This window comes from Emydura macquarii, unplaced genomic scaffold, assembly GCF_026122565.2.
Source record: "Emydura macquarii macquarii isolate MOO-44397 ecotype Brisbane River unplaced genomic scaffold, CSIRO-AGI_Emac_v2 contig_2897, whole genome shotgun sequence".
Classification (NCBI taxonomy): domain Eukaryota; kingdom Metazoa; phylum Chordata; order Testudines; family Chelidae; genus Emydura; species Emydura macquarii.
Window position 1 is genome coordinate 54,020,109 of NW_027133034.1, and position 20,606 is coordinate 54,040,714.

General features: G+C 40.0%; 1 protein-coding gene across 1 annotated transcript in view; it reads left to right on the forward strand.

Annotated features, from left to right (window-relative positions):
* The window catches only part of CENPK (centromere protein K), a 48,035-nt gene that overhangs the window by 19,523 nt on the left and 7,906 nt on the right, over positions 1-20,606 (forward strand). Inside the window, 7 exon segments of the mRNA XM_067568540.1 lie at positions 573-645; positions 6,443-6,489; positions 9,315-9,397; positions 9,534-9,632; positions 9,916-9,980; positions 9,983-10,050; positions 17,605-17,658. Coding sequence (XP_067424641.1) covers positions 573-645; positions 6,443-6,489; positions 9,315-9,397; positions 9,534-9,632; positions 9,916-9,980; positions 9,983-10,050; positions 17,605-17,658 — 489 coding nt within the window.

Sequence of the window (20,606 nt, forward strand, 5' to 3'; positions counted from 1 at the left end):
CAGTTTTGGGACTAGATTAGATGATCTAATGGTCCCTTCTGACCTTAAACTCCATTAGTCTGAGTCGGCAGTTGGTAGGGTGTTTTCTTTTAGGATCCTGCCCTTTTCCTGTCCCAAGCTTGTCACTTTTCAGATCATGCTGAAAGGCATGCTTTTTCTTCCCAGTTCATGAGGAAATGGAAGTTAGGTAAGGCTGGGTGTGGGACTCTGGAGATTGTGTGTGGGGTTGATTAATTTCGGTTATACTTACGTTGTCACTGTTGTTTGAGTTGATCTGATGGAATTGAGAGGTCTCTTTGTTTTAGTGTATTTTTTAAATATTGTCAAAGGCACCCAGAGCACTGGATTGGCTGATCTTTTATTTTATTCTGTATAAATCTAAATAAGTTGTACATTATCAAAACAGTGATTCTAAAAACTAGTAAAACATACTCCATTGTATTTTCCAGATTCTTCCTCACAGAGTACTAAATCAATTTTTAACATGTCCTGTCTCATCTTACTCAAATACAATTCAGCACATTTCAAAATTAGTTTTGAAATACTCTTTTTTTTTTCTTGTTGTTTTACAGCTTTCATTGTTAATTATGCGAATGAAGGCTCTAACAGCAGAATATAATCAGTGGCAGAAACTAAGTCCTGAGGGTAAGGATTTTTATTCATATTTTTATAGACTTGTGTTGTAACCATATAAACTTTGGTTTTAAACAATCATTCATCCAAGCATCTGAGTGTGCATATACAGAATATTTATATTTCACACATCATACCTAGGTACTTTACAGAAATTAAAATGAACTACTGCCTACAACAGTGTCCTCCCACTTTTGTTTCTGTGCTTTCTTTCTTGTAGCACTAACGTCTGAGTTAGCATCTGTTGAAATGAATGAGGCTGTTCATACCTAAGAACTATTGTTTCTGTCTCTACAATCCCTCTCATTAGAATGGGATTTGTTGGTGTTCAGCACTTCTAAAAATCAGGCCACTGAAGATGTGAATCATATTCCAGGAGATTAACAATAGGCCTCTTTAGCAATTTCTGAAAGGCCTCAAACAAGAATTCAGGCCGTTAGCCATAGAAATTGCAGGAGCATTCTGGCAGAAAACTCCTGCTAGTGTAATGGGATACAGAGGGGGAGGTATTCTGCAAGAGTGCAGAATATAGGCTGTTGAGGATTTTATAGGTAACCAATATCTTGAAATGCACCCAATGTTGGATTTGGAAGCAATGCAAAACACTTATTACATGTGGGTGTGTTCATGTTGACCCAAGACTCTAATTTGCCCTGGCACTGGAAAAGTAAGATCCCACAGAATCTGTTTGATAAGACGACACAAAACTGAATATCCTCAATATACTGATGCTACTGTAGCCCAAAATGTCTTATAATTCTCCACAGTGGAAGATTGGCTCTGGCTAGAATAGATGAATTCTTAATCAGCAAAGATCCTTTTTCCATACAAACTGATTTTAGATAATGTCTGTATGAAGAAATATAGCAGCATAATTATACCACTACTGGTATAGCTCTCTGTGCAGACACTCTTTTATATAGGAATAAGAGCTCCTTTTCTGGTTTAGCTTATGTTGCTTCCAAAGTGATTGGCTTACAAAGCAAACTGGGACTTTCAACAGTTTGTAACTCGGTGATATCTGAACAGATTGTCATAGGAACAGCAATAGGCACCTCTCCTCCTCTGCCAAATTTCAGGTACCTATGGTGTGCCTTGGAAGTACTCTTCAAAGGAAGAATGAAAAAAAATTATAATGGGAAGTACTAGGCAACCTTAATTAGGTGTTACTACTGCTCCCTATATAATATCAGCAGAATAAATTTTAAATAGAACTGTTTTTCTAAAGCTTTCCATGAGGTATCATAGTTTTGATTTTGTATTATTGTGAAAGGTAAGAGCCCTAATCATAGACCAGGACCCCATTGTGCTAGGTACTGTACAAACACAGAACAAAAATACAGTCCCTCCCCCAAGGAGCTTACAATTTAAGTATAAGACAAGACAACAGATGGATACAGATAGATGCATGAGTAGGACGAAGCAATGAAACTACATTGGCGGTAGGCAGTGGTCACAGTACACCCAGCAACTTAGCCATCTCTTTCTAAACATATTACTCTACTTTTTTTTCCTCCTTATATGTAAATAAGGGTGATAAGAATTACCATAATGGAAAAAATCAGTAGTTTGTGTGGACTGGGAACCTGTCTTTAGCAGTGGTCAATTCCAGATGCTACAGAGAAAGGGATAGACCAAAATTAGATCAACTGTACCAAATTGTGAAATACTATCCTATGGGGGAATATTTCTTGTTGGCCATAGCTGGTGATTACTCTGTCTTGTAACTTAAGAATTGCAAGCACTTTTAATTTTTATGCTAGCTAAAATAACTGCTGATGTTATTTTTGTTACTATAAATATTTAATCATTTTTAAAACCTTATGCTATTTGCATTACAAAAAAAATAGATTCTTGGGGCATTAAGTATTTTTAACATTATATTTGAGCATTAGTTGGCTCATAATGTTCTAATTTATTTGCACGTGGTTAGATTTCTTATTACATATGTTAATTTTATAGTACAGAAATGTTGAGTATATAATGTATAAATAACTTAGAGAGACAAGGTGGCTGAGGTAATATTACTTCAGTCACCTTGTCTCTCTAGTGTCTTGGAACCAGTACGGCTAACTACACTGCATACGACATATAAATAACCTATCTTTTTGCAGTCAAAGCTTTGCCTTGTTACTTATACTTCTCTTTTGAACCACTTGATTGGAGAATGGGAGTGGGGGTTTACTTTAAGAGTTGTCATAAGATTATGGTCATTATGTGAAAGTAAAGAACTGCCATACTTTCATTGTTCTATGTCATCTGGACATTTTTCATTGTACCTGTCCCTCACTTCAAGAGAGAGGGAGAGAAAATGCTTCATTCATAGAAAAGCTTTCTGAATGATGCTAAATATGGCATAGGAATATTAGTCAAGTTGCTCAATATTGGAGCCTGAATGTCAGGCTGTCTTGTATCCTCCTGTATATTTTTAGCAATAGCCAGTGCAATTATTATAATTGAGAGTCTGTCAGCATTTCTATTATAAACCTTGCTTTTGGGGGTTATAACTTGGCAGTTCCAAATTTCATTGGGCACAATCTTGGCACGCAGGCTTGAATCCACAATGCAAATTTTTATTTTTGCAAGACTCTTTAGTCTCTTGTTCTTTCTGGGTTTTTGATACTCTATATATAGCTCTTAGACCTGCTTAATCAGCTAAATTATAACTTAACAAGCAGCTGGCACTTAAAATAGATTTGAATTTTTCTCTTTGCAAAATAAGAATTAACCACATTTTAAAGTTTATAAAACATGTGGTCTTTGTATAGTACCTATTTTTCTGTGCATATATCAATATTGTGCCAGATTCCTATCACTTGAATAGGAGTTTCTGTACAAAGGCTTGCATAGTAATGATTCTTTACATTGCTAACATCTGGTAGTATTTTGCCTTGCAGCCATGGTACACGTTGGTGTGCTATTCCATTTGTGACCTCCAGGCTTGATTTTTTTTTTTTTTTTTTTTTTGCATCTCGTATGTAGGAATAGAACCACACACCATTTGGTAGCAGATGCATCAGCATGTATGCTTAATGACTAAAATTGCCAGTAACACATCATCCCAGTGCTCATGCTGTGCACTGGCTCACCATTGAATACAGACCAATCAAAGTCTCTGTCCTAATATTCAGAGTCCTCCATGCGATTGGCCCTAGCTACCAAAGAGATTGCCGCCTCTTATACAACCATGACATCTGCAAGTCATAGCACAGGAGACAGAATTAACTGCATGTGGACTATTGAATTGTCTCCTGTAGGAAATTATTACTTGGTGGGCACTCAGATATTACAGGTAAAGGGGGTAGAAATGATTAAAGTTGAAGGAAGTTGTAGAAAACGAGTGATTTGAATGGACTGAAGTTGTGAAAGTGGATAATTCAAGATAGAGAGGATTTCTGATTATCATAAAGTGTAGAAGATTGATTTTTTTGGATTCTTCATATCAAACGTCATTGAATGGAACTTGGTGTATTAAAAGGGAAGAGCAGAACATTAACTAAATGGATTCTATATTTGAGACATTTTCATGTCATTGTCATCATGAAATATAGCCATGATGATGATTAAAATCACTCTACCAGGCCTCCAGTAGCTCTTTGACATCAGCTTAATTCAGAGATTAACTCATCTTTTGTATATATATGATTTCACTTCTATCTCACATATTCTTAATGCTTTATCTGGCAGATTTTTTTATCACACTTTAATTGAGCATACTTTGGGTGCAGAAATCTTCCTTGTTTCAGTATCAGATCACTGCTAAAATCACTACTTCACAGTTTGTTCAGTATTCATGGAGGCTTACCCAAACTTTTATTTAAACATCTTTTAAAATAGGATTATCTTGTTGATAAATTTAGATTTTTTTTTTTTTTTTTTTTTTTTTTTTTTTGCAAATTTATCAATCCCACCAGTATACCCTGTATTTTGGGAGATATCTAATGCTCCTATATGGGGAGCTAAAATAACTTTTCCTTTTGGTAAAAAGAAAGCTTTATCATAGCAATTGCTTATGTTAGGATGAGATATTTTGGATCTTGATGTCCAAACTTTGACGTACAAATATGCTTCTGTGATATAACGATATGAAGCTTTAATTTCTCTCATTACATAAAAAGTTGCAAATGCATGCTTCAGTTTTTCAAAAATCTGTGTTTTAATTCACACATAAGGAGAACAGGGAGGATGATGGCACATGTAATCAACTCTTCAAATCTCCTGAAGGGGTTTACAAAATCTATCAAACAACCAGGAAGCTCTGAAGTAATGAAATCTAAGATGATCTCTTGCATTTGCACCTTTTTAAATAGAAATCTCTTTTCCTGTGTTGTCAGCTCTCTCCAAATTTAAACAATTTTTTTAAAGTGATGTCCAATTACTTTTTCTTTCTGTTGAACAAACTGAAGTTTCTGAGCTTCTTTCAGAGTGAAGGGTGAGTTGGTCTCTTAGTCAAATATAACCTAGAACACTAAATTCAGATGGTTTTGGAGCTGAGTATTATAAATGACTTCAGGATATGTTGATTGATCCCTTGAGGAAAATTTATCTTTTTTTTTTTACAAAGGAGAGGGCTTCCCACATTCTTCTAATTACCTCAGTTTCTCTTATTCTTAAAAAAGACTTAAAACCTTGAGAAAGGTGCCTTGTATCAAAAAATCTTCTTACGTAACTTGGTTTTTAAAAAATTTGCAAAAATTTTCGCTTGTAGGCTGGAGGAAGTTCTGTCATATCTATTGATCAGATAAATTTTATTAAAATTGAAATTCAGGTTGTAATATTTGTAGAATAATGGGTGCAGTTTGGACCATGGAGGAAATTGATATAAAAACAATATATTTCTCAGTGCCGATTAGTAGAGCCCTGCACAGATACAAAAATGTGGGTCTGCATCCAATTTGCATCTGCAAGAATCCGTTGTATCCTGTCCATGATTCACACACCATCTTTATCTGTATCCGCATCCACACCCGCAGCAGCATATCTCACAGTACCTCTCAGGAGGAGCATTTGTGTGCGTGCATGTGTACTCTATATAGAATCTCAAAGGCGGGGAAGCAGCTTTCTGCAGCTCATAGCCTATGTAGGTGTGTCCTGCCTTCGAGATCCTATCTCTTTCTCCCCACCACCCCATACAGAGAAAGGGATGGTGGACGGATCAAGACACGGACCAAAAATCCCTCTTGCTCCTATTGCTGCAGTTTAAGCAATCAAGCAATTTAGGAAACTACTCCCGACATCATTGCCATATCAGATTAGTTGGAGAGGGAGGCAGCTGCTTCTGTAAAGTAAGTCAGTGAGCCTTACTGACTTACTTTGCAGGAGCAGCTGCCTCTGTCTCCAACTGACCTGATATGGCAATGATGTCGGGAGTAGTTTCCTAAATTGCTTTGCTGCTTAAACAGCGGCGACAGGAGCATGGGGGATTTTTGGTCCCTGTCTTGATCCGTCCACCTCCCCTTTCTCTGCATGGGGAGGGGAAGAGGGAAGATAGGATCTTGAAGGCGGGGAAGCAGCCTCAAAGGCTATTAGCTACAGACAACTGCCTTCCCGCCTTTGAGAGCCTATATTTAGAGCCCTGTGCAGATACAAATTTTGTATCTGCAGCCAATTTGCAATCCACAAAAATGGTCTGCAGATATCCATGGATTTTCAGGCCTCTACAGATTAGACATTTGATTGAGCCAGTCTTTTGAGAGTTGACTTCATCTATGTGCTAATGCTAATGGTTTGTCTTCCTCAAAAATCAGACTTGTTAATTTGCTAAAATATTTTTAAAAAATCAGGGAAAACAATCCGTTTTATTTTTCAGTCATCTCCACCAATCCAGATGTTCTGGTAGCATTAGGAAAGGAAGAGGTAAGTGACATAGTTCATTACTTGGTAGTAACTTCTGACAAATACATTTTTAAGGCGTTTCTTTTAATATGATTGGTTATTCATAAGAAATTGTGTGTACCTATTTGAGAACCATTAATTTTTTAATTTGCTTTTTCCTGAACTGAGTTGTAATACTGAATATTTTTAGTTGTAGTCAAAATGATCTTTTTTACAGAACTTATTATGTGGTGCCTTTCATGATTAAGAAATGATTTTAAAAAAATTAACATTGTGTTGTGCAGAAGAGGCAGTACTCTTAGTTCTAGAGTTCTGTAGGAATAATATATGCAAATATCTATTTGAGTTCTTCCAGACTGGGGGAGAAAGGCCAAATGAAGAATGTGTTAGTGGTAGCATTTCAATATATTGGTTGGGCATTGGTATGTAACATTAGCTGGGAATATTCTTGTGGCTGTAACATTGAAATGAATAGTCATATTTTGGCCAACACATAAAGACACATTTAGATTATATGGTTTTGTTTAAAAATAACTTATGCTTCACCTACCTTTTTGGTTTGGCTACTTCCCAGCAATTTTCCTTTGCCTTATGTCAGTCAAACCAGGGAACCAAACTGCAAATACAAGTGCTCTTTTAACAAGAAGATTGGCTGTGTATTTTCCTTTGAGTGTATATCCTCTCCACTACATGTTTGGCTTGACATTCCATTTTGTGGTTAGGTTAGCTGAGGGATACAACATTTCTCATAAATCCTATGTATATAAAACCCTTCTGCTCCTGGGGAAAATCTTATGTATTTCTTTTGTATTTGTTATTGAGCTAAACTTAAATTTTATTTTATAATTACATGATAAAGGGACTGTGTGGGATGCATAGACCCCATACTGATGAGGAAGGTGCCAGACAGGCCATTGGGGTAGGGCTAGCCCTGACCTTCTGGCCTGGTCAGTCATATATGATAAATGAGGAGGCAGCTGTAGTCAGCTGGGGGGGGGGGGAGGGAAGGAGCAGGAGTGCTAAACAGGAGACTGCTGGGATCACTCTGGAACCACAGGAGGAACTCCCATCTAGATCTTCAGTCTCTCCCTGAGAGTTCACTGCACTCCCCATAGGGTCAGAGTGAAGAAGGCCCACAAAGGGTAAGGGTCCACATTAAGAAGTAAGGAACTAGATAGAGCCTGTGCAGGAGCCTCTCAGTGCAAGTAACTGGGCATGGCCAGGTTCTCCCACCATCTGGGAGACAAACCTCAGGGGACTCCTATATGTAAGCGGGGCAATGGGCCCGCTATTGTGGGGAACTTTCCTTGCTTGTACAATACCCCGGTAGAGTTGGTTAGCAAAAGGATCTGAGTCCCTGCTCCCACTCCCTTTACCCAGAGGCCCCACTTGACCTCGAGGGCTCCCCTCCCACTCCCCTGTGTGGTGGGGTGCCTGTAACCCCAACAAGGCTGGGCCCAGGATTTCTGGGACTCGACCCTCAATCTTGCCGTGGTCCCTTAGGGCAGGGGCTAGGGTGTCCCCACTCTGGGGTACTAACTCTGCACTGGGAACTTCCCTGACCCAATGATCATTGCATACAATACAAAGCAATACAATTTATTACACAAACAGCAATCAAATCAATTAAAAAAAAATAAGAAAAGAGTAAAAAGGTTAAAGGAAAACATCCCAACAGTGCCCCCTGGCCCGGGGCACCACAAACAGTGTCTCTGGGGTTCACAATCTGTGTCACATGTTGCAGGCCCACTGTCCAGACCCTGGCTATGCTGCAGGAATGCAGAGTCAGCCCCCTGCTCTGGCAGTAGCCACACACTCCCAAAGTCCCTTTTGTTCTCCCCAGCTGCTCACCACACCCAGCTGCAGATGGCTCCTGACCCAGCTTGCTCTGCTCTGTGCAGCTGTGCTTCGCTTTCTGGGATGCCCCTCTGCTCTGCTGCTGTAGGTTGGGTCAGCTTGGCTCCATTCAGTTTTCTGTGCTCCTCTTCCAGCCTTCCAGCTGCTGGCTGCTTTGTCCTTAGCCCAGGTCAGTTCTGCCCCTGCAGGCCCCAGCAGGCAGCTCCAGCTCACAGGGCGGGCTGGGCTCCCCCCACTCTCCTGGCTCTCTCATTAGCCTGCCCGCTCTGTCAATCAGGCTGACCTGAGTTGGCCTCTCTCCACTGGCCCTGGGGGCTGTCCGTTCCAGGGTCCTGCTTCTCCAGAGATGGCCAATCAAAAAGACCCACTAAGTTTCAGTAAGGGGCTAATAGACCCCTTACATATACAGGGACACCAAAGGCATCTAAAGGTAGTGTGTGATGGAGAGCCCCAAACTTATTAAGAGAGTGACATCAGTCTCAAAAGCTACAGAGAACATCTCAGTGTTAGTCTTCAGCAAGCCATGCATCAACTAAGGACCCAGTCCAATGAGGTGTTGAGTACTCCCTACTCACTCCTATGTGGAGTGGAGGGCACTCAGCCTCTGACAAAATCAGGCCCTAAATTTCTTTACTGAGAAATTGCCTGAAGTGAACCAAACTTCAGTGTCTTATTACTTGTAACATTTCCCTGTCCAAGATATCAATACCTCATTCATCGTCAGTTTTTTAGTAAGAATAATCACCCTTTCTTTGAGATATACTCATTTTGGAGTGCCATAATTGTTGTTCCGCCAATTGTTAGTTTCTCAGTATACTATTATGCGAGATATGGGTTGTTACTGATTTGTCTATCAAGATAATTTTGGCTTCCTGCACTGCGGTATCTGAGTGATACCAGAACAGTACTATCAGGAGTGGTTTTAGATAGCACTAATAGTTAGAGTTGCATTTCTCCAAACGATACATTTCAATTTCCTTTTTTTTTAGTTGCAGAAAGTAGACCATGATCTTGAAATGGTTCTATCTACAGTTCAGTCCAAGAATAAAAAGCTGAAGGAAGACATGAAAAGGTATAAAGTGAATTGAGCTTATGAATGCCATACAACTTTGATAGCAAATCAAGTGAGAATCTTTTTTTGGTACTTCTGAAAACTTCTAATTATCTATTGTTCCCTCTCCCATTTTTTTTCACTTTCATGTTTAAAGAGAACAGCAGTGGCTGGATGAGCAGCAGCAATTGGTAGATGCTCTTGATGTAACACATGAAGAAATGAAAAATCAAGTGGTACAATTTTCTGAAAAAAGGTATTTATGGTGCTTTTTTCTAGCAAAAAAGGTTAATGGATTGAATATTAGTATGACGAGTAAAGCAAACAAATTTTAAAAATCTAATGTCTCATGTCTTTGGTAAAGATTAAATAAATCAAATAATAAAATACATTTGAGATCTATGCTACAAATATGCTGCAGGCTGCTGCACTTACACATTGCAATATTTGGGTTATTGATGCCATTATTACTGTAGCAACAGTACCTTTTTATTGAATTGCATGTCACATTGGTTTTTACTTTTACATTGGATTTTTAGAGCATTTCAAGAACTGAAAAGTAAAATGCTGAAAATAAGGGCATATAAGGAAGAGATCTTGAGTGCTCTGGGGAGTTCCTAGAAGAACATTTTCCTCTCCCAGAGGAAGATGGAAATGCTAAAAAGAAGAAAAAAGTAAGATTTATTTAAAATTATCAAATTTGAAAGGTTTTTATTAATTTTTCTTTAACTTGGTTTTATATAATTTTAAAATCATAAGGCTGGAGATGTAGAAACACGATATGTACTTAAGTCATATATGTAGAATTAGTGCCATTATAGAAGATGAGACCTCATCTGGAATACTGTGTGCAATTCTGGTGTCCCATGTTTAAGGAAAATGAAATCAAATAGGAACAGGAGCAGAGAAGGGCTGTTAGGATGATCAGAGGAATGGAAATTTTCCTTATGAGAGGAAACTCAAAGAACTTGTCTAGTTAAGTCTAACCCAGCAGTTCTCAAAGTGTGGGTTGTGACTGCATTTTGATGGGGTCACCAGGGAAGAAAGTTCCAGCCTGAAGCTCTGGTGGCGGGGTGGGGTTGAAGCACCCAGTCCCAAACTCTGTGAGGGGTACTGAAGCCCCCACCTGGGAGGTGGCTGGGGAGCCTGAAGCCCCAAGCCCACTGCTTCACGAGTAGCAGGGGGCTGAAGCCTCAGCTGGGAGCTTAGGAGATGGTGAGGGGCTGAAACCTCAGCCCCAGTCTTCATGGGCAGTGGAGGGCTGAAGCCCGCAGCCCCAGCCCAAAGTTCCATAGGCAGCAGGGGGCTGAAGCCCCAGCCTTGATCTTCCCAGGCAGTGGGGGTGCTGAAAGTACTGCTCCAAGCTTCGTGGGTGGTGGGGGGGCTGAAGCCTGAGCTTCCTGGACAGCACTGGGGCTGAATCCCCCAGCCCGCTGCTTGTGAAGCAGAAGTGGGGCTGAAGCCCCAGCTGGGAGCTCTGGAGACAGTGGGGAGCTTCAGTACCAGCCCCAAGCTTCACGGGCAGTTGGGGGCGGGGCGCTGAAGCCCCATTCTGCAGCCCCAGCCTGGAGCTCTGTAGGTGGTGGGGGGCTGAAGCTTCAGCCCTGAGCTTCCTGGGCAGCGGTGAGCCTGGAGCCAGGAGCTCTGCTTGCAGCAGAGGGCTGAAGCCTAAGCCTTAAATGCCAGTAATTTAGCTTGGTGGGGCCCCATAATTGCCCTGCTTTCCACCTCTGTGCATCACTTCATTTACTGTGGCACTTCCTGTACTCAGGCACCTGACTTTACCTGGCAGCCCTCTCAGCACATGTTGTGTTGAAACCTGTTTGAAAAGTTGCTGTAGAAATAATTTTAGCAATGGACCGTTTTCTGAAGAAAAGTGGAGGAAAAGAGGGTAATGAAGGTAGCTGATTGCCACTTGTTGCAAAAGAAGGGCTGACAACAAGGATCCAAGCAGCAGTAAAAAACTAAGAAACTGCAAATATAATCCAAAATATTTGGAATATGGATTTACATGGACTGGTTTTCAGGAGGACCCCCAACCATGTGTGTGGTGAAGTTCTGGCAAAGGAGAGCTTAAAACTATCAAAAATGTTGTGGCACTTGCAGACACAGCACAGTTCTCTTCAAACAAAACCACAAGATTTTTTTCAGCGAAAGCTGGGAGAGGTAAAGGGCCAGAAAACAGTACTGAGAATGGCAGCATGAGCAAATGAGAGAGCCCTTGCGGCATCTTTTGCTGTGTCATACTGGATAGCTACACACTACTGGAGCAATTTTTTCTGCCATGTGCCAAGAAAGTATTTTCGATTATGGGGGGGCAAGGTGCAGTGACTCAACTTGATTCAATTCCCCTGTTTAACAACACGGTTGCCAGGCACATTCACAGTATGGCAAATGATGAGACTGAACAAGTGATTGCCAAAAATCGAGCCAAGTTTTTTTTTTTCCTATTCAACTTGATGAAACAACGGATGTTGGGTGCTTTTCAAATGTTGACATACATAAAATTTGAGAGTGACAAAAAACTGCAAAAGGAATTTCTATTCTTCAGGCCATTACCACAGTGTGCAATAGGGGAACAGCTCTTTGTACTTTTTGGGATACTTTTGTCTCTGATTCTGGCTTGGAATGGCAGTGCAGTATAGGAATTTGCAGTGACGGTGCTCATGCAATAACTGGAAGAAACAGCCAGCTAGTCACCCAAGTGCAGGCTGTTGCATCACAAGCAGTTTGGACTCACTGTATTATACACAGGCAAATCCTAGTTGCAAAAAAAAAAAAATGCCATCCATTCTAAAACAAGTTCTCGAAGAAGCTGTTCACACAGTCAACTTCATTAAGAGTAACTCAACAAGTGTACCTCTGTTTGGAGTTAGTGCTCAGCATCCATCTCAATGCACAAGTCAGTTACTTTACCGCACAGAAGTTCAGTGGCAGTCTCAGGAAAAGGTTCTCAATTGTTTGTTTGAGCTCAGAGAGGAAGTGAGAATTTTTCTTTCCGACAAGATTCCCCACTGGCTGAAAAGTTTTCAGATATCAAGTGGCAGACATTTTTGAATGTCTAATTGTGTTAAATACTTCACTTCAAGGGCAAGATGCTTCTGTCTTTTCTCACTGTGAAAATCGAAAGTTGGATCAAGAAACTTTTCTTGTGGTATGCTCGTGTGGACAAAGACGTTTTTTAAGAGTTTTTTTTGTTTGTTTGTTTTTTTTACTGGATGACTTTTTGGCTGAAAATGCTTTGCCAAAGCATGACTTGCAAACCATCATCATCAGTCACCTGAAAAACCTTAAACTGCAGTTTCGGTAGTACTTCTCAGAAAAGGATCAGAAAAAGGCATGGATTAGAAATCTCTTCAATGCAAAAGTGCTGTTATGTCACTTAAAGTGAAAGAAACATTAATGGATCTTTCCTTTCATGAGACTTTGAGACTGAGATTTTCTGAGCAACCTCTTGCAAACTTCTGGATATCTATGCGAGAAGAATATCCCCAGCTGTCTTCTGCAGCTTTGAAAGTGCTCATGCCATTTTCATCCACCTACCTGTGTGAAACTGGCTTTTCAGCACTGACTTTACTGAAAACAAATATAGGGCCCATCTCACTGTTGAAGATGACCTCCATCTTTACCTCAGCCTCACAGAGCCCTGCTTCAAGGATTTGTGTTCATCAGTACAAACTCACCCCTCCCATTAGGTGCATATTTGTATTTTTTAATGCTGGATATAAAGATTGTCTTGTGATAATATTGTGAATTAAAATATTTAATTTAAAATATTTAAAATGTCTGTTTTTTGTAGATATGGCCTTGTAATGCATATTTTATTTAAATACTAACTATTCCGTGAGTAATACAGGGCACTGGGGTCATGTAGTAATTTTTCATGTCAGAAATGGGTCCTGGTGCAATGAAGTTTGAGAACCGCTGGCCAGACGAAGGCTGATTGCTCTCTATAAATATATCAGAGGGATAAATACCAGGGAGGGAGAGTAGTTATTTAAGTTAAATGCCTATGTTGACCCAAGAGCATATTGATATAAACTGGCCATCAAGTTTAGGCTTGAAATTAGATGAAGGTTTCTAACCATCAGAACAACCCTCCAAGGGGAGCAGTGGGGGCAAAATATCTAACTGGCTTCAAGATTAAGCTTATGTTTGTGGAGTGGATAGTATGATGAGACTGCCTGCAATGGTATATAGCTGATCTGCAACTGCTAGTAGTAAATATTCCCACTAGGTGGGGAGAGCTCTGAGTTACTACAGAGAATTCTTTCTCAGTTGTGTGGCTGTAGGATCATTCAAAAATGCCCAGGGTCCAACAGCTGTAACCCTGTAGCTGTGCCGCTGTAAGGTCTCCTGCTCTTTCCTGTCAGCATAATTAAATTAACCCTTACGAGTGGCAGTACCTGTTGGCAGAAGAGCATCTACCGCCAACATAGCGCTGTCTATACCGGAGCTTTTGTCGGTGGAACTTATGTCAGTCGGGGGTGTATTTTTCCACACCCCTGGCCAACAAAAGTTTGAACGACAAAAGTGCTGGTGTAGACCTAGCCTAAGTGATACCTTTCAAAGTTTTATTATATCTTAGAGGGCTGGTATGGAGCTCAACAAGTTCTGAACTAGTCTACCCATGCTCTTATCTGGATATTATAATACTTTTCTTTGAAGGCAAATTTTAATTGTCTAGCGATATTGCTGGAACAAATAAGTACAATTGTTATGGAGAATAGTTTAGAATATCAACCCTCAACTTCCTATGCAGGGAAATTGAGCTAAAAGTCATCTTTAAACTTTAGGGAAAATAGGCAGTCAGTCAAAGAGCATTTTGCATAATGAAATGAAAGGCCATAGTAAAATCAAATACTTTACTGTTACTGTGTAAAAGAGTAGCTACACAATCTGCAAAACAAAAAAATAGGAAGGGTCTCATTTAATCTCTTGAGTACACTTGGGCCTTGTCTGTTAAGCATCAGATCCCCAGAACCATATAGGAAATGGTTGAACTGGTGAAAAAGACATACTGCTTTTTTTCAGCCATGTTGTTGCTGTAACTTTAATTTGATAGTACACATACTTTGTCCTTGTCTGCATTCGTAGTTAAACCATTTTCCACATTGGTTCAGAGGGACCTATTGACAACCATTTGTCAGAAACTGTTTCATAGGCCTTAATCTGGCAAGCATTTAAGCATATGCTTAGCTTTAAGCATGAGAAATCCCATTGGTTTCAGTGAGACCTCTTGCATGCCTAATGCAGAGATGCCAATTCTCCCTAAGTTTTCATAATTCTCCCAATTTTTAAATGTGATTACAAAATTACCAAATCCAACGTAAATGTACAAATTTTGCAAATATATTGAAAAACTAGGAAGATGGTGTGTGTTGTGTGTCATTCATCAGTTGGGTCTGATGAACACAGTGCCGCATCTGCAGAGATGTTCTTCACCACCACCAATGCCGCTGTGCAGGAATGCCTGCAGCCTGGCCGTAGGCCCATCATGTACCACTTTGTCAGCCAGGCTGGTGGTGTCTTGCAAGGGGGCTCCTCAGTTGCACGGGTGAGCTCTCCTGACAGGAGGAAGACCAGTGTGCCTGCATGGAACCCAAACATGTGGCTGCTGCACAACCAACCGCCACAGGGAGCACAGAACTGGGCTTGGTACCTCAAGCTAGATGGGCACCTCTAGTGTTGGGACATGGCAAGCAGTTGCCTGCAGCACCAGTAAGTACCCTCTGCCCACTCCTGCGCTGCCTGCACCTAGTATTTGTGCCTCGTCTCCCCGAGGCAGCCGACACAGGGCAGCTACTCTTCTTCACCCCCAACCCCACCAAAGAGCCCCCTTGATCCCTATCCCTTCTTTCACCCAACTCCCAGCTCCCTCAAACCCACCTAATTCTTCTTTCAGCCAAGCCAGCCATTCCACTTCAGCATCCAGTGATCCTACCCTTCCCTGGAGGCAGCATGACTGCCTCCCAGCATACCATGACAGAAATATATGGGGGCATTCTTGCCCCTGTGGCACATGCACAGGCTGCAGAGGGTCATTCTGATAGGAGGCAAGCTGCAGTGATTTTAAATGGGTTAGTACGCTGCAACCCAGCAAGCCACAGGCTGCGTGTTGCTGCCCTGTGTGGACCTGCTGATGCACTCCAGGTATCTAGGGCAGAGTAACGTAATCCAGCAGGTCTACAGGGGGCAGTTGGAGTGCAACACACAGCCTGTGGGTTGGGCAGTGAATCCATCACCTCAAACCCCATTGACAAAATGAGCCAAATATGGCAAAATAAAATGTGGAATGGTTTCAGGAATGCTTGCGAAGGAGTGAGGATATATCCAATATCATGGTCAGACCTGCTCATGGTTATTGATTTTACTAAATGTTACTTCAGCTTGTACCGCTGTTATTACTCTAACATTTGCATAAATGCATCTAAAAGGCACTGAAAGCTTTCATGGTGCTGTCTGAGACTCCCTATCTGTATTTGTTTTTGCACATTTGGCACTTGCCATTGCTCCAAGCAACCTCCCTAATTTTTTTCCCTAAACCTCTCTAAAAGTCTAAGTATAAGGTTAACTTCTCTGTGAATGTTTAAGCATGTGATTAGCGGTTTGCAAGACTGGGGTCTTAATATGGGCAGGACATGAGAATTAAATTGAAAATGCAGGCTGACTTTCCAGTCTTAAAAGAAAGCTGCACCCTTTTTGTCATACAAAGCAGTCTGAAAGTTCATATTTACGAGAAATATTTTATATGTAAATTGTACTTTGATTTGTGGGAAGGAAAAAGCATGCCTTTCAGAACATTGAGGTGATGGCCATTTTGCTTAAATATGACTTAATCTATTTTGCCAGTTAAATACACCAAAGAATGGGAACCTAATATAAGAAACTGAAAACATTTATCACCATTAATCTACCAAAGATAAAATCAAATCTGGTTGTTTTTTTTGTGTGTGTGTTTTTTTTTTAAATTTTGCATATATAAAAACGTCTTTAAAATTAATCTGTTTGAGCTAATATCCTTAGGATTCAAAAGTAGCAAACTAATAATTTCTCTTTGTACAATTGTTTAAATATCTCCCATGCTAATACTCCACATGCCAGTTCCAGCCTTAAGGGCAAATCTTGAATCCAATGCCCAGCCCAAAAAGTGAGATGCTGGGCAGGGGAGTAGGAAGAAAAATCACCCAGAGCTGCAAAGTGTCTTTAGAAGTGCTCCATGGAGGCTACTGCAGCCCTTAGAGTAGCATAGTCTCCACATCCTTTGCTCCTGTGGTACAAGGAAACCCCACTGAGCAGGGTTCTGTAGCACAAGGGTGTGTGTGTGCTCCTTTGTGACCCTTTCCAAACATGATCTCTAGTGCAGCTGAACCTCAGAAGTGTTGCTGTCAGGGGACCCTCCACAGCCAGGGAGTAAGGAGGAAGGATTTAACTCTGTGTGAATTTTTATGAATCACCTAGTTCTTCCTCAACTCTAATGTGATTTGTAATAAAATCCTAACCATCCTTTAACTTGTAAGACTCATGAACTGGTTCTGTGCTACATATGGAAACAGGTAGTGATCTAATTGGTCACAGAAATATTAATCCCAAATTCAAATAACATTAAACATTAAAAAAGGAAAATATTTAAATAAAATCCTGTGGCAAAATTGAATTTTGTTTCTTGAACTTAGTAAATGTATTGATTAACCTCTAGAAGCTTAAACCAAAAAAATATTAAATTGCAATATGAATTAAGAGAAAACATTCAAACACTATGGACCGAACTCCTAAAATAATAGTACAGTGTTTTTGCAGTACATCATATGTTTATATCTTTTTGCCCAGAACTTTAGAAAATGTACTTAGACATTGATCTTGTGATTTTTCTTACCAGTCTTGGACACAAAATTAATACTTTATACTCCCATTCATGTTTAATAATAATATGATTGAATTAATAAAATGTGAATCCTTTTCTTGACAGATATAATATTTAATATCTTGTTTTTAACTTAGTTTAAGAGAAACATTCATTTATGTTTAGAGTTTACATTTTATGACATTGAATTTGCTGCTGAATATGGGATTAAAATATGTAACTTACATTTTTTTTAATGTTATGACATTTTTGAAGTAAAAAATTCATTACTCCGAATTGTTTACATTGAGATTTTTCTTTGTTAATTAACATTCTTTTCTGACTATTACTAGAATTTAAACATCTTTTTTTGCTGCTTTTGTAGAGTCCAGCTGAAGAACCAACTGTACAACTGGTAACATTACATGAAATTTTAGAGGTAAAATGGTTTTGTGTGTGTGATTTTTTTTCTTACAATGCTGAAAATCAGCAATGGTCTATATGCAAAATGAATGATGTCATATGAAAATATTGTTGAAATAACTAAAATAATAGAATCAGTGTTCAATTAAAAAAAAATCTTACTGGTTTCCTCTTTCAATCCCCTGAGGCTCCCAAAGTAACTTTCTTGTAGTAAACTTTTAAAATGTAAGCATAATTTTGCAAACTGATCCTACAATTTGAGTTGGAAAATTATAGGCTCTTAAATGTCTAATTTTAAGATACAAAGTCAAACTTTAAGTGCTTTTTATCTTAACTAATTTTTAAGTCTGGCTTCATAACTCTTAACTTAATGGTTAACATTAGAAAAGGATATTAAAATGGTTTGTTTAAAAATACCTGAAGTAAAATGTTTAACTTTTATATTTTGTACTATTTGCATATACACAGTTCTGAAATATAATGCAGCAACAGGTAGGGGAGGGTCAATTAATTTATAATATATTCACATTGTTGGTTATTTGATTTGATCTGTAGGAATTGGTAGGTCTGTTTTTAGTGAATTTTTTTTTTAATTGCCAAGGATCCTCAGATTATTGAATGGGCACTCCTATTGTAATTCGTGAAAATCCAAATACATTATGACGTCGCAAGGCATAAATCTGATAGAGCTAAATAGGTCGTTTGGATGATAGCACCGTCTCCTACCCTAAAGTTAGTATTTGGGAATACAGTTTTTTCCCCCAAGAGTTATAGTGATTTCTGTGTGAGAGACTTCCCTGAAGAACAGCAGTTGTGTTCTGAGGGAAGGTCTGAGGAATTATAACATTCTGGTGTTAAGATGCTAAGATCCGGTCACTATGACATTGTTGTGCTTTACTTGAAAGCGCAGACTGTGAGGTTTTTGTACTTATGTCATTAACTTCAACTTCTTGTTAGATGCCTCAAGTATCTCAGCATGCCTTTTAGTGCCAAATTAGGTAAGGCTTGAAAGCAAATCAGAAATTAAAGTAGCCAAATGAGTTACTAAGCCCTCTGGAAATATAATTTCAAAAAGCATATACCTTACAATTGCTCTCCAAATCCTTTAACTAATTTTAGACACCTGCAAAGTATTAATACACCCAAATGTCTATTTTCTGTTTGGAAGAATAAACTAGTTCCAGAAATTCAGACTTATTTTTAATTTAATTTAATTTTTGTTTTGTTTTGTTTTATTTATTTATTTATTTTTGGAGCCATTTAGTGCTAGTTTCAGTGCCTGTTAAATTTCAATACTGTTGTCTTAGAGAATAGTTTCTTAGAGACAAATGCAAAGCAAGGCATGTTTTGCTTTTGTGATCACAAATTTAGGGTTTACAGTTTGTATAAATCTATGCTATTCCCACTCAGAATTGGAACCAAATAATGTATCCATTCCCATCCATGTTTAGACAATTCATCCATGTTTACTTCATCTTTTAAAATTATGAATGTATTGCTTTTCATTTGTGATCACTATAAAGCTTCTTCTTTGAGTAGATTCAACCTTTTATCCCACTTACGTGTGCGCGCGCACAGTGCATCAGAGAGAGAGAAACTTGCCTAGCAGTATCCATAGAGGGGCGGTACTCATGCCTCATGGCCATAACACCTCCCCTGGCTGCACAAGGCGGCGCCATCCCGATCCTCCCTCAGTTCCTTCTTACTGCCCATGGCTGGAGTCAGAGCTCTGTGTGGCCTTAATCTCACAACCTCTCAACTAGTTTAGTTTTTCGCTTGCTGTATATAGTTAGTAGTAGCTTAGTGTTAAGTTTGTTTTCCTTGGTGGTGCCCTCACCAGAGTTTAAGTATTGTCCTTCGTGTTGGGGGAGTGAGCCCCATATGCAGTGCTTTCTCTGTCTCAGTGAGACCCATGCTAAAGAGCATTGTGTGATCTACAGATCATTCCAGAAATGGATTCAAGTGGCTTGGGACCTTTGTCTGAAACAGCATCTGCTTGAACAGACCATATGACCTTCTTCGGTATTGAGGCCCTAATGAGATCATAGATCATCTTTGGGTTCCAATAGTTCTAGAGCAGGCGCCTCTCCAAAGAAAAGAAGGAGCTGTTCCCTGTCCACTCCGCCGAGGAGAAGATTCGCATAAGACCAATCAAAACCACTCCAGGTCTCGGGTCTTTCACCTCCTCAAGGAAAAGCATTGAGTGGCACAGAGTTAGTGCCAGTGCGTGGGATGGTGTGGATATCTCTAACCCTTCCTTGGTATTGAGTAGGGAGTTTAGAAGCCCTGTACTGTACAAACTCCCTCTGGTTCTAGCGAGCAAGCATCCTTTGAGTCTGGTAATGGAGAGAGAGATACTGGTACTGACTGTTTCCACATCAGCGGTGTACCAGGCAGCTACAGATCTTCTCTGCCTTTTGGTACCAACCTCTCCTTTGGCTCAGGACTTTGCCACGTCTGCATCATCTACAGCCTAGTCAATTGAACAAGCTGCTGAAACCTCAGGTCTGTCAGCAGTTCACCCAATGTTCCCTTTCCACAGGTTGTGGAAGCAAGGCCAGTGCTGGGATCGGTACAGGGGACCTTGGTATCAGGAATCACCTCAGTGCCACTACAGTTGGCACCACGATTGCTTCCAGGATGGATTTCACCACTTTTGAAGTCAGTACTGTCAAACACTCTGGTACTGTTGCTGACTTCAGGATCAGCATCGCTTCTGGCACCAGTACGGCTGGTCCCAATGGTACCATTTCCATTGGCTGCACTGCTTCTTGCCTTGTTCTGGGTGATGGACAAATCAGACCAGTTACTCGCTCCCTCTGGTCTTGCTCCATCCTTATCCCAGAGATTTTGAGGTTCTTCAGAATTTGAATCCGAGTCATCACCCTCTCACTCTCTATCACCTGACCAGCATCGGGGGCCATTGATAGACTGTTACAGGTACCAGGATTAGTACTCACCTTG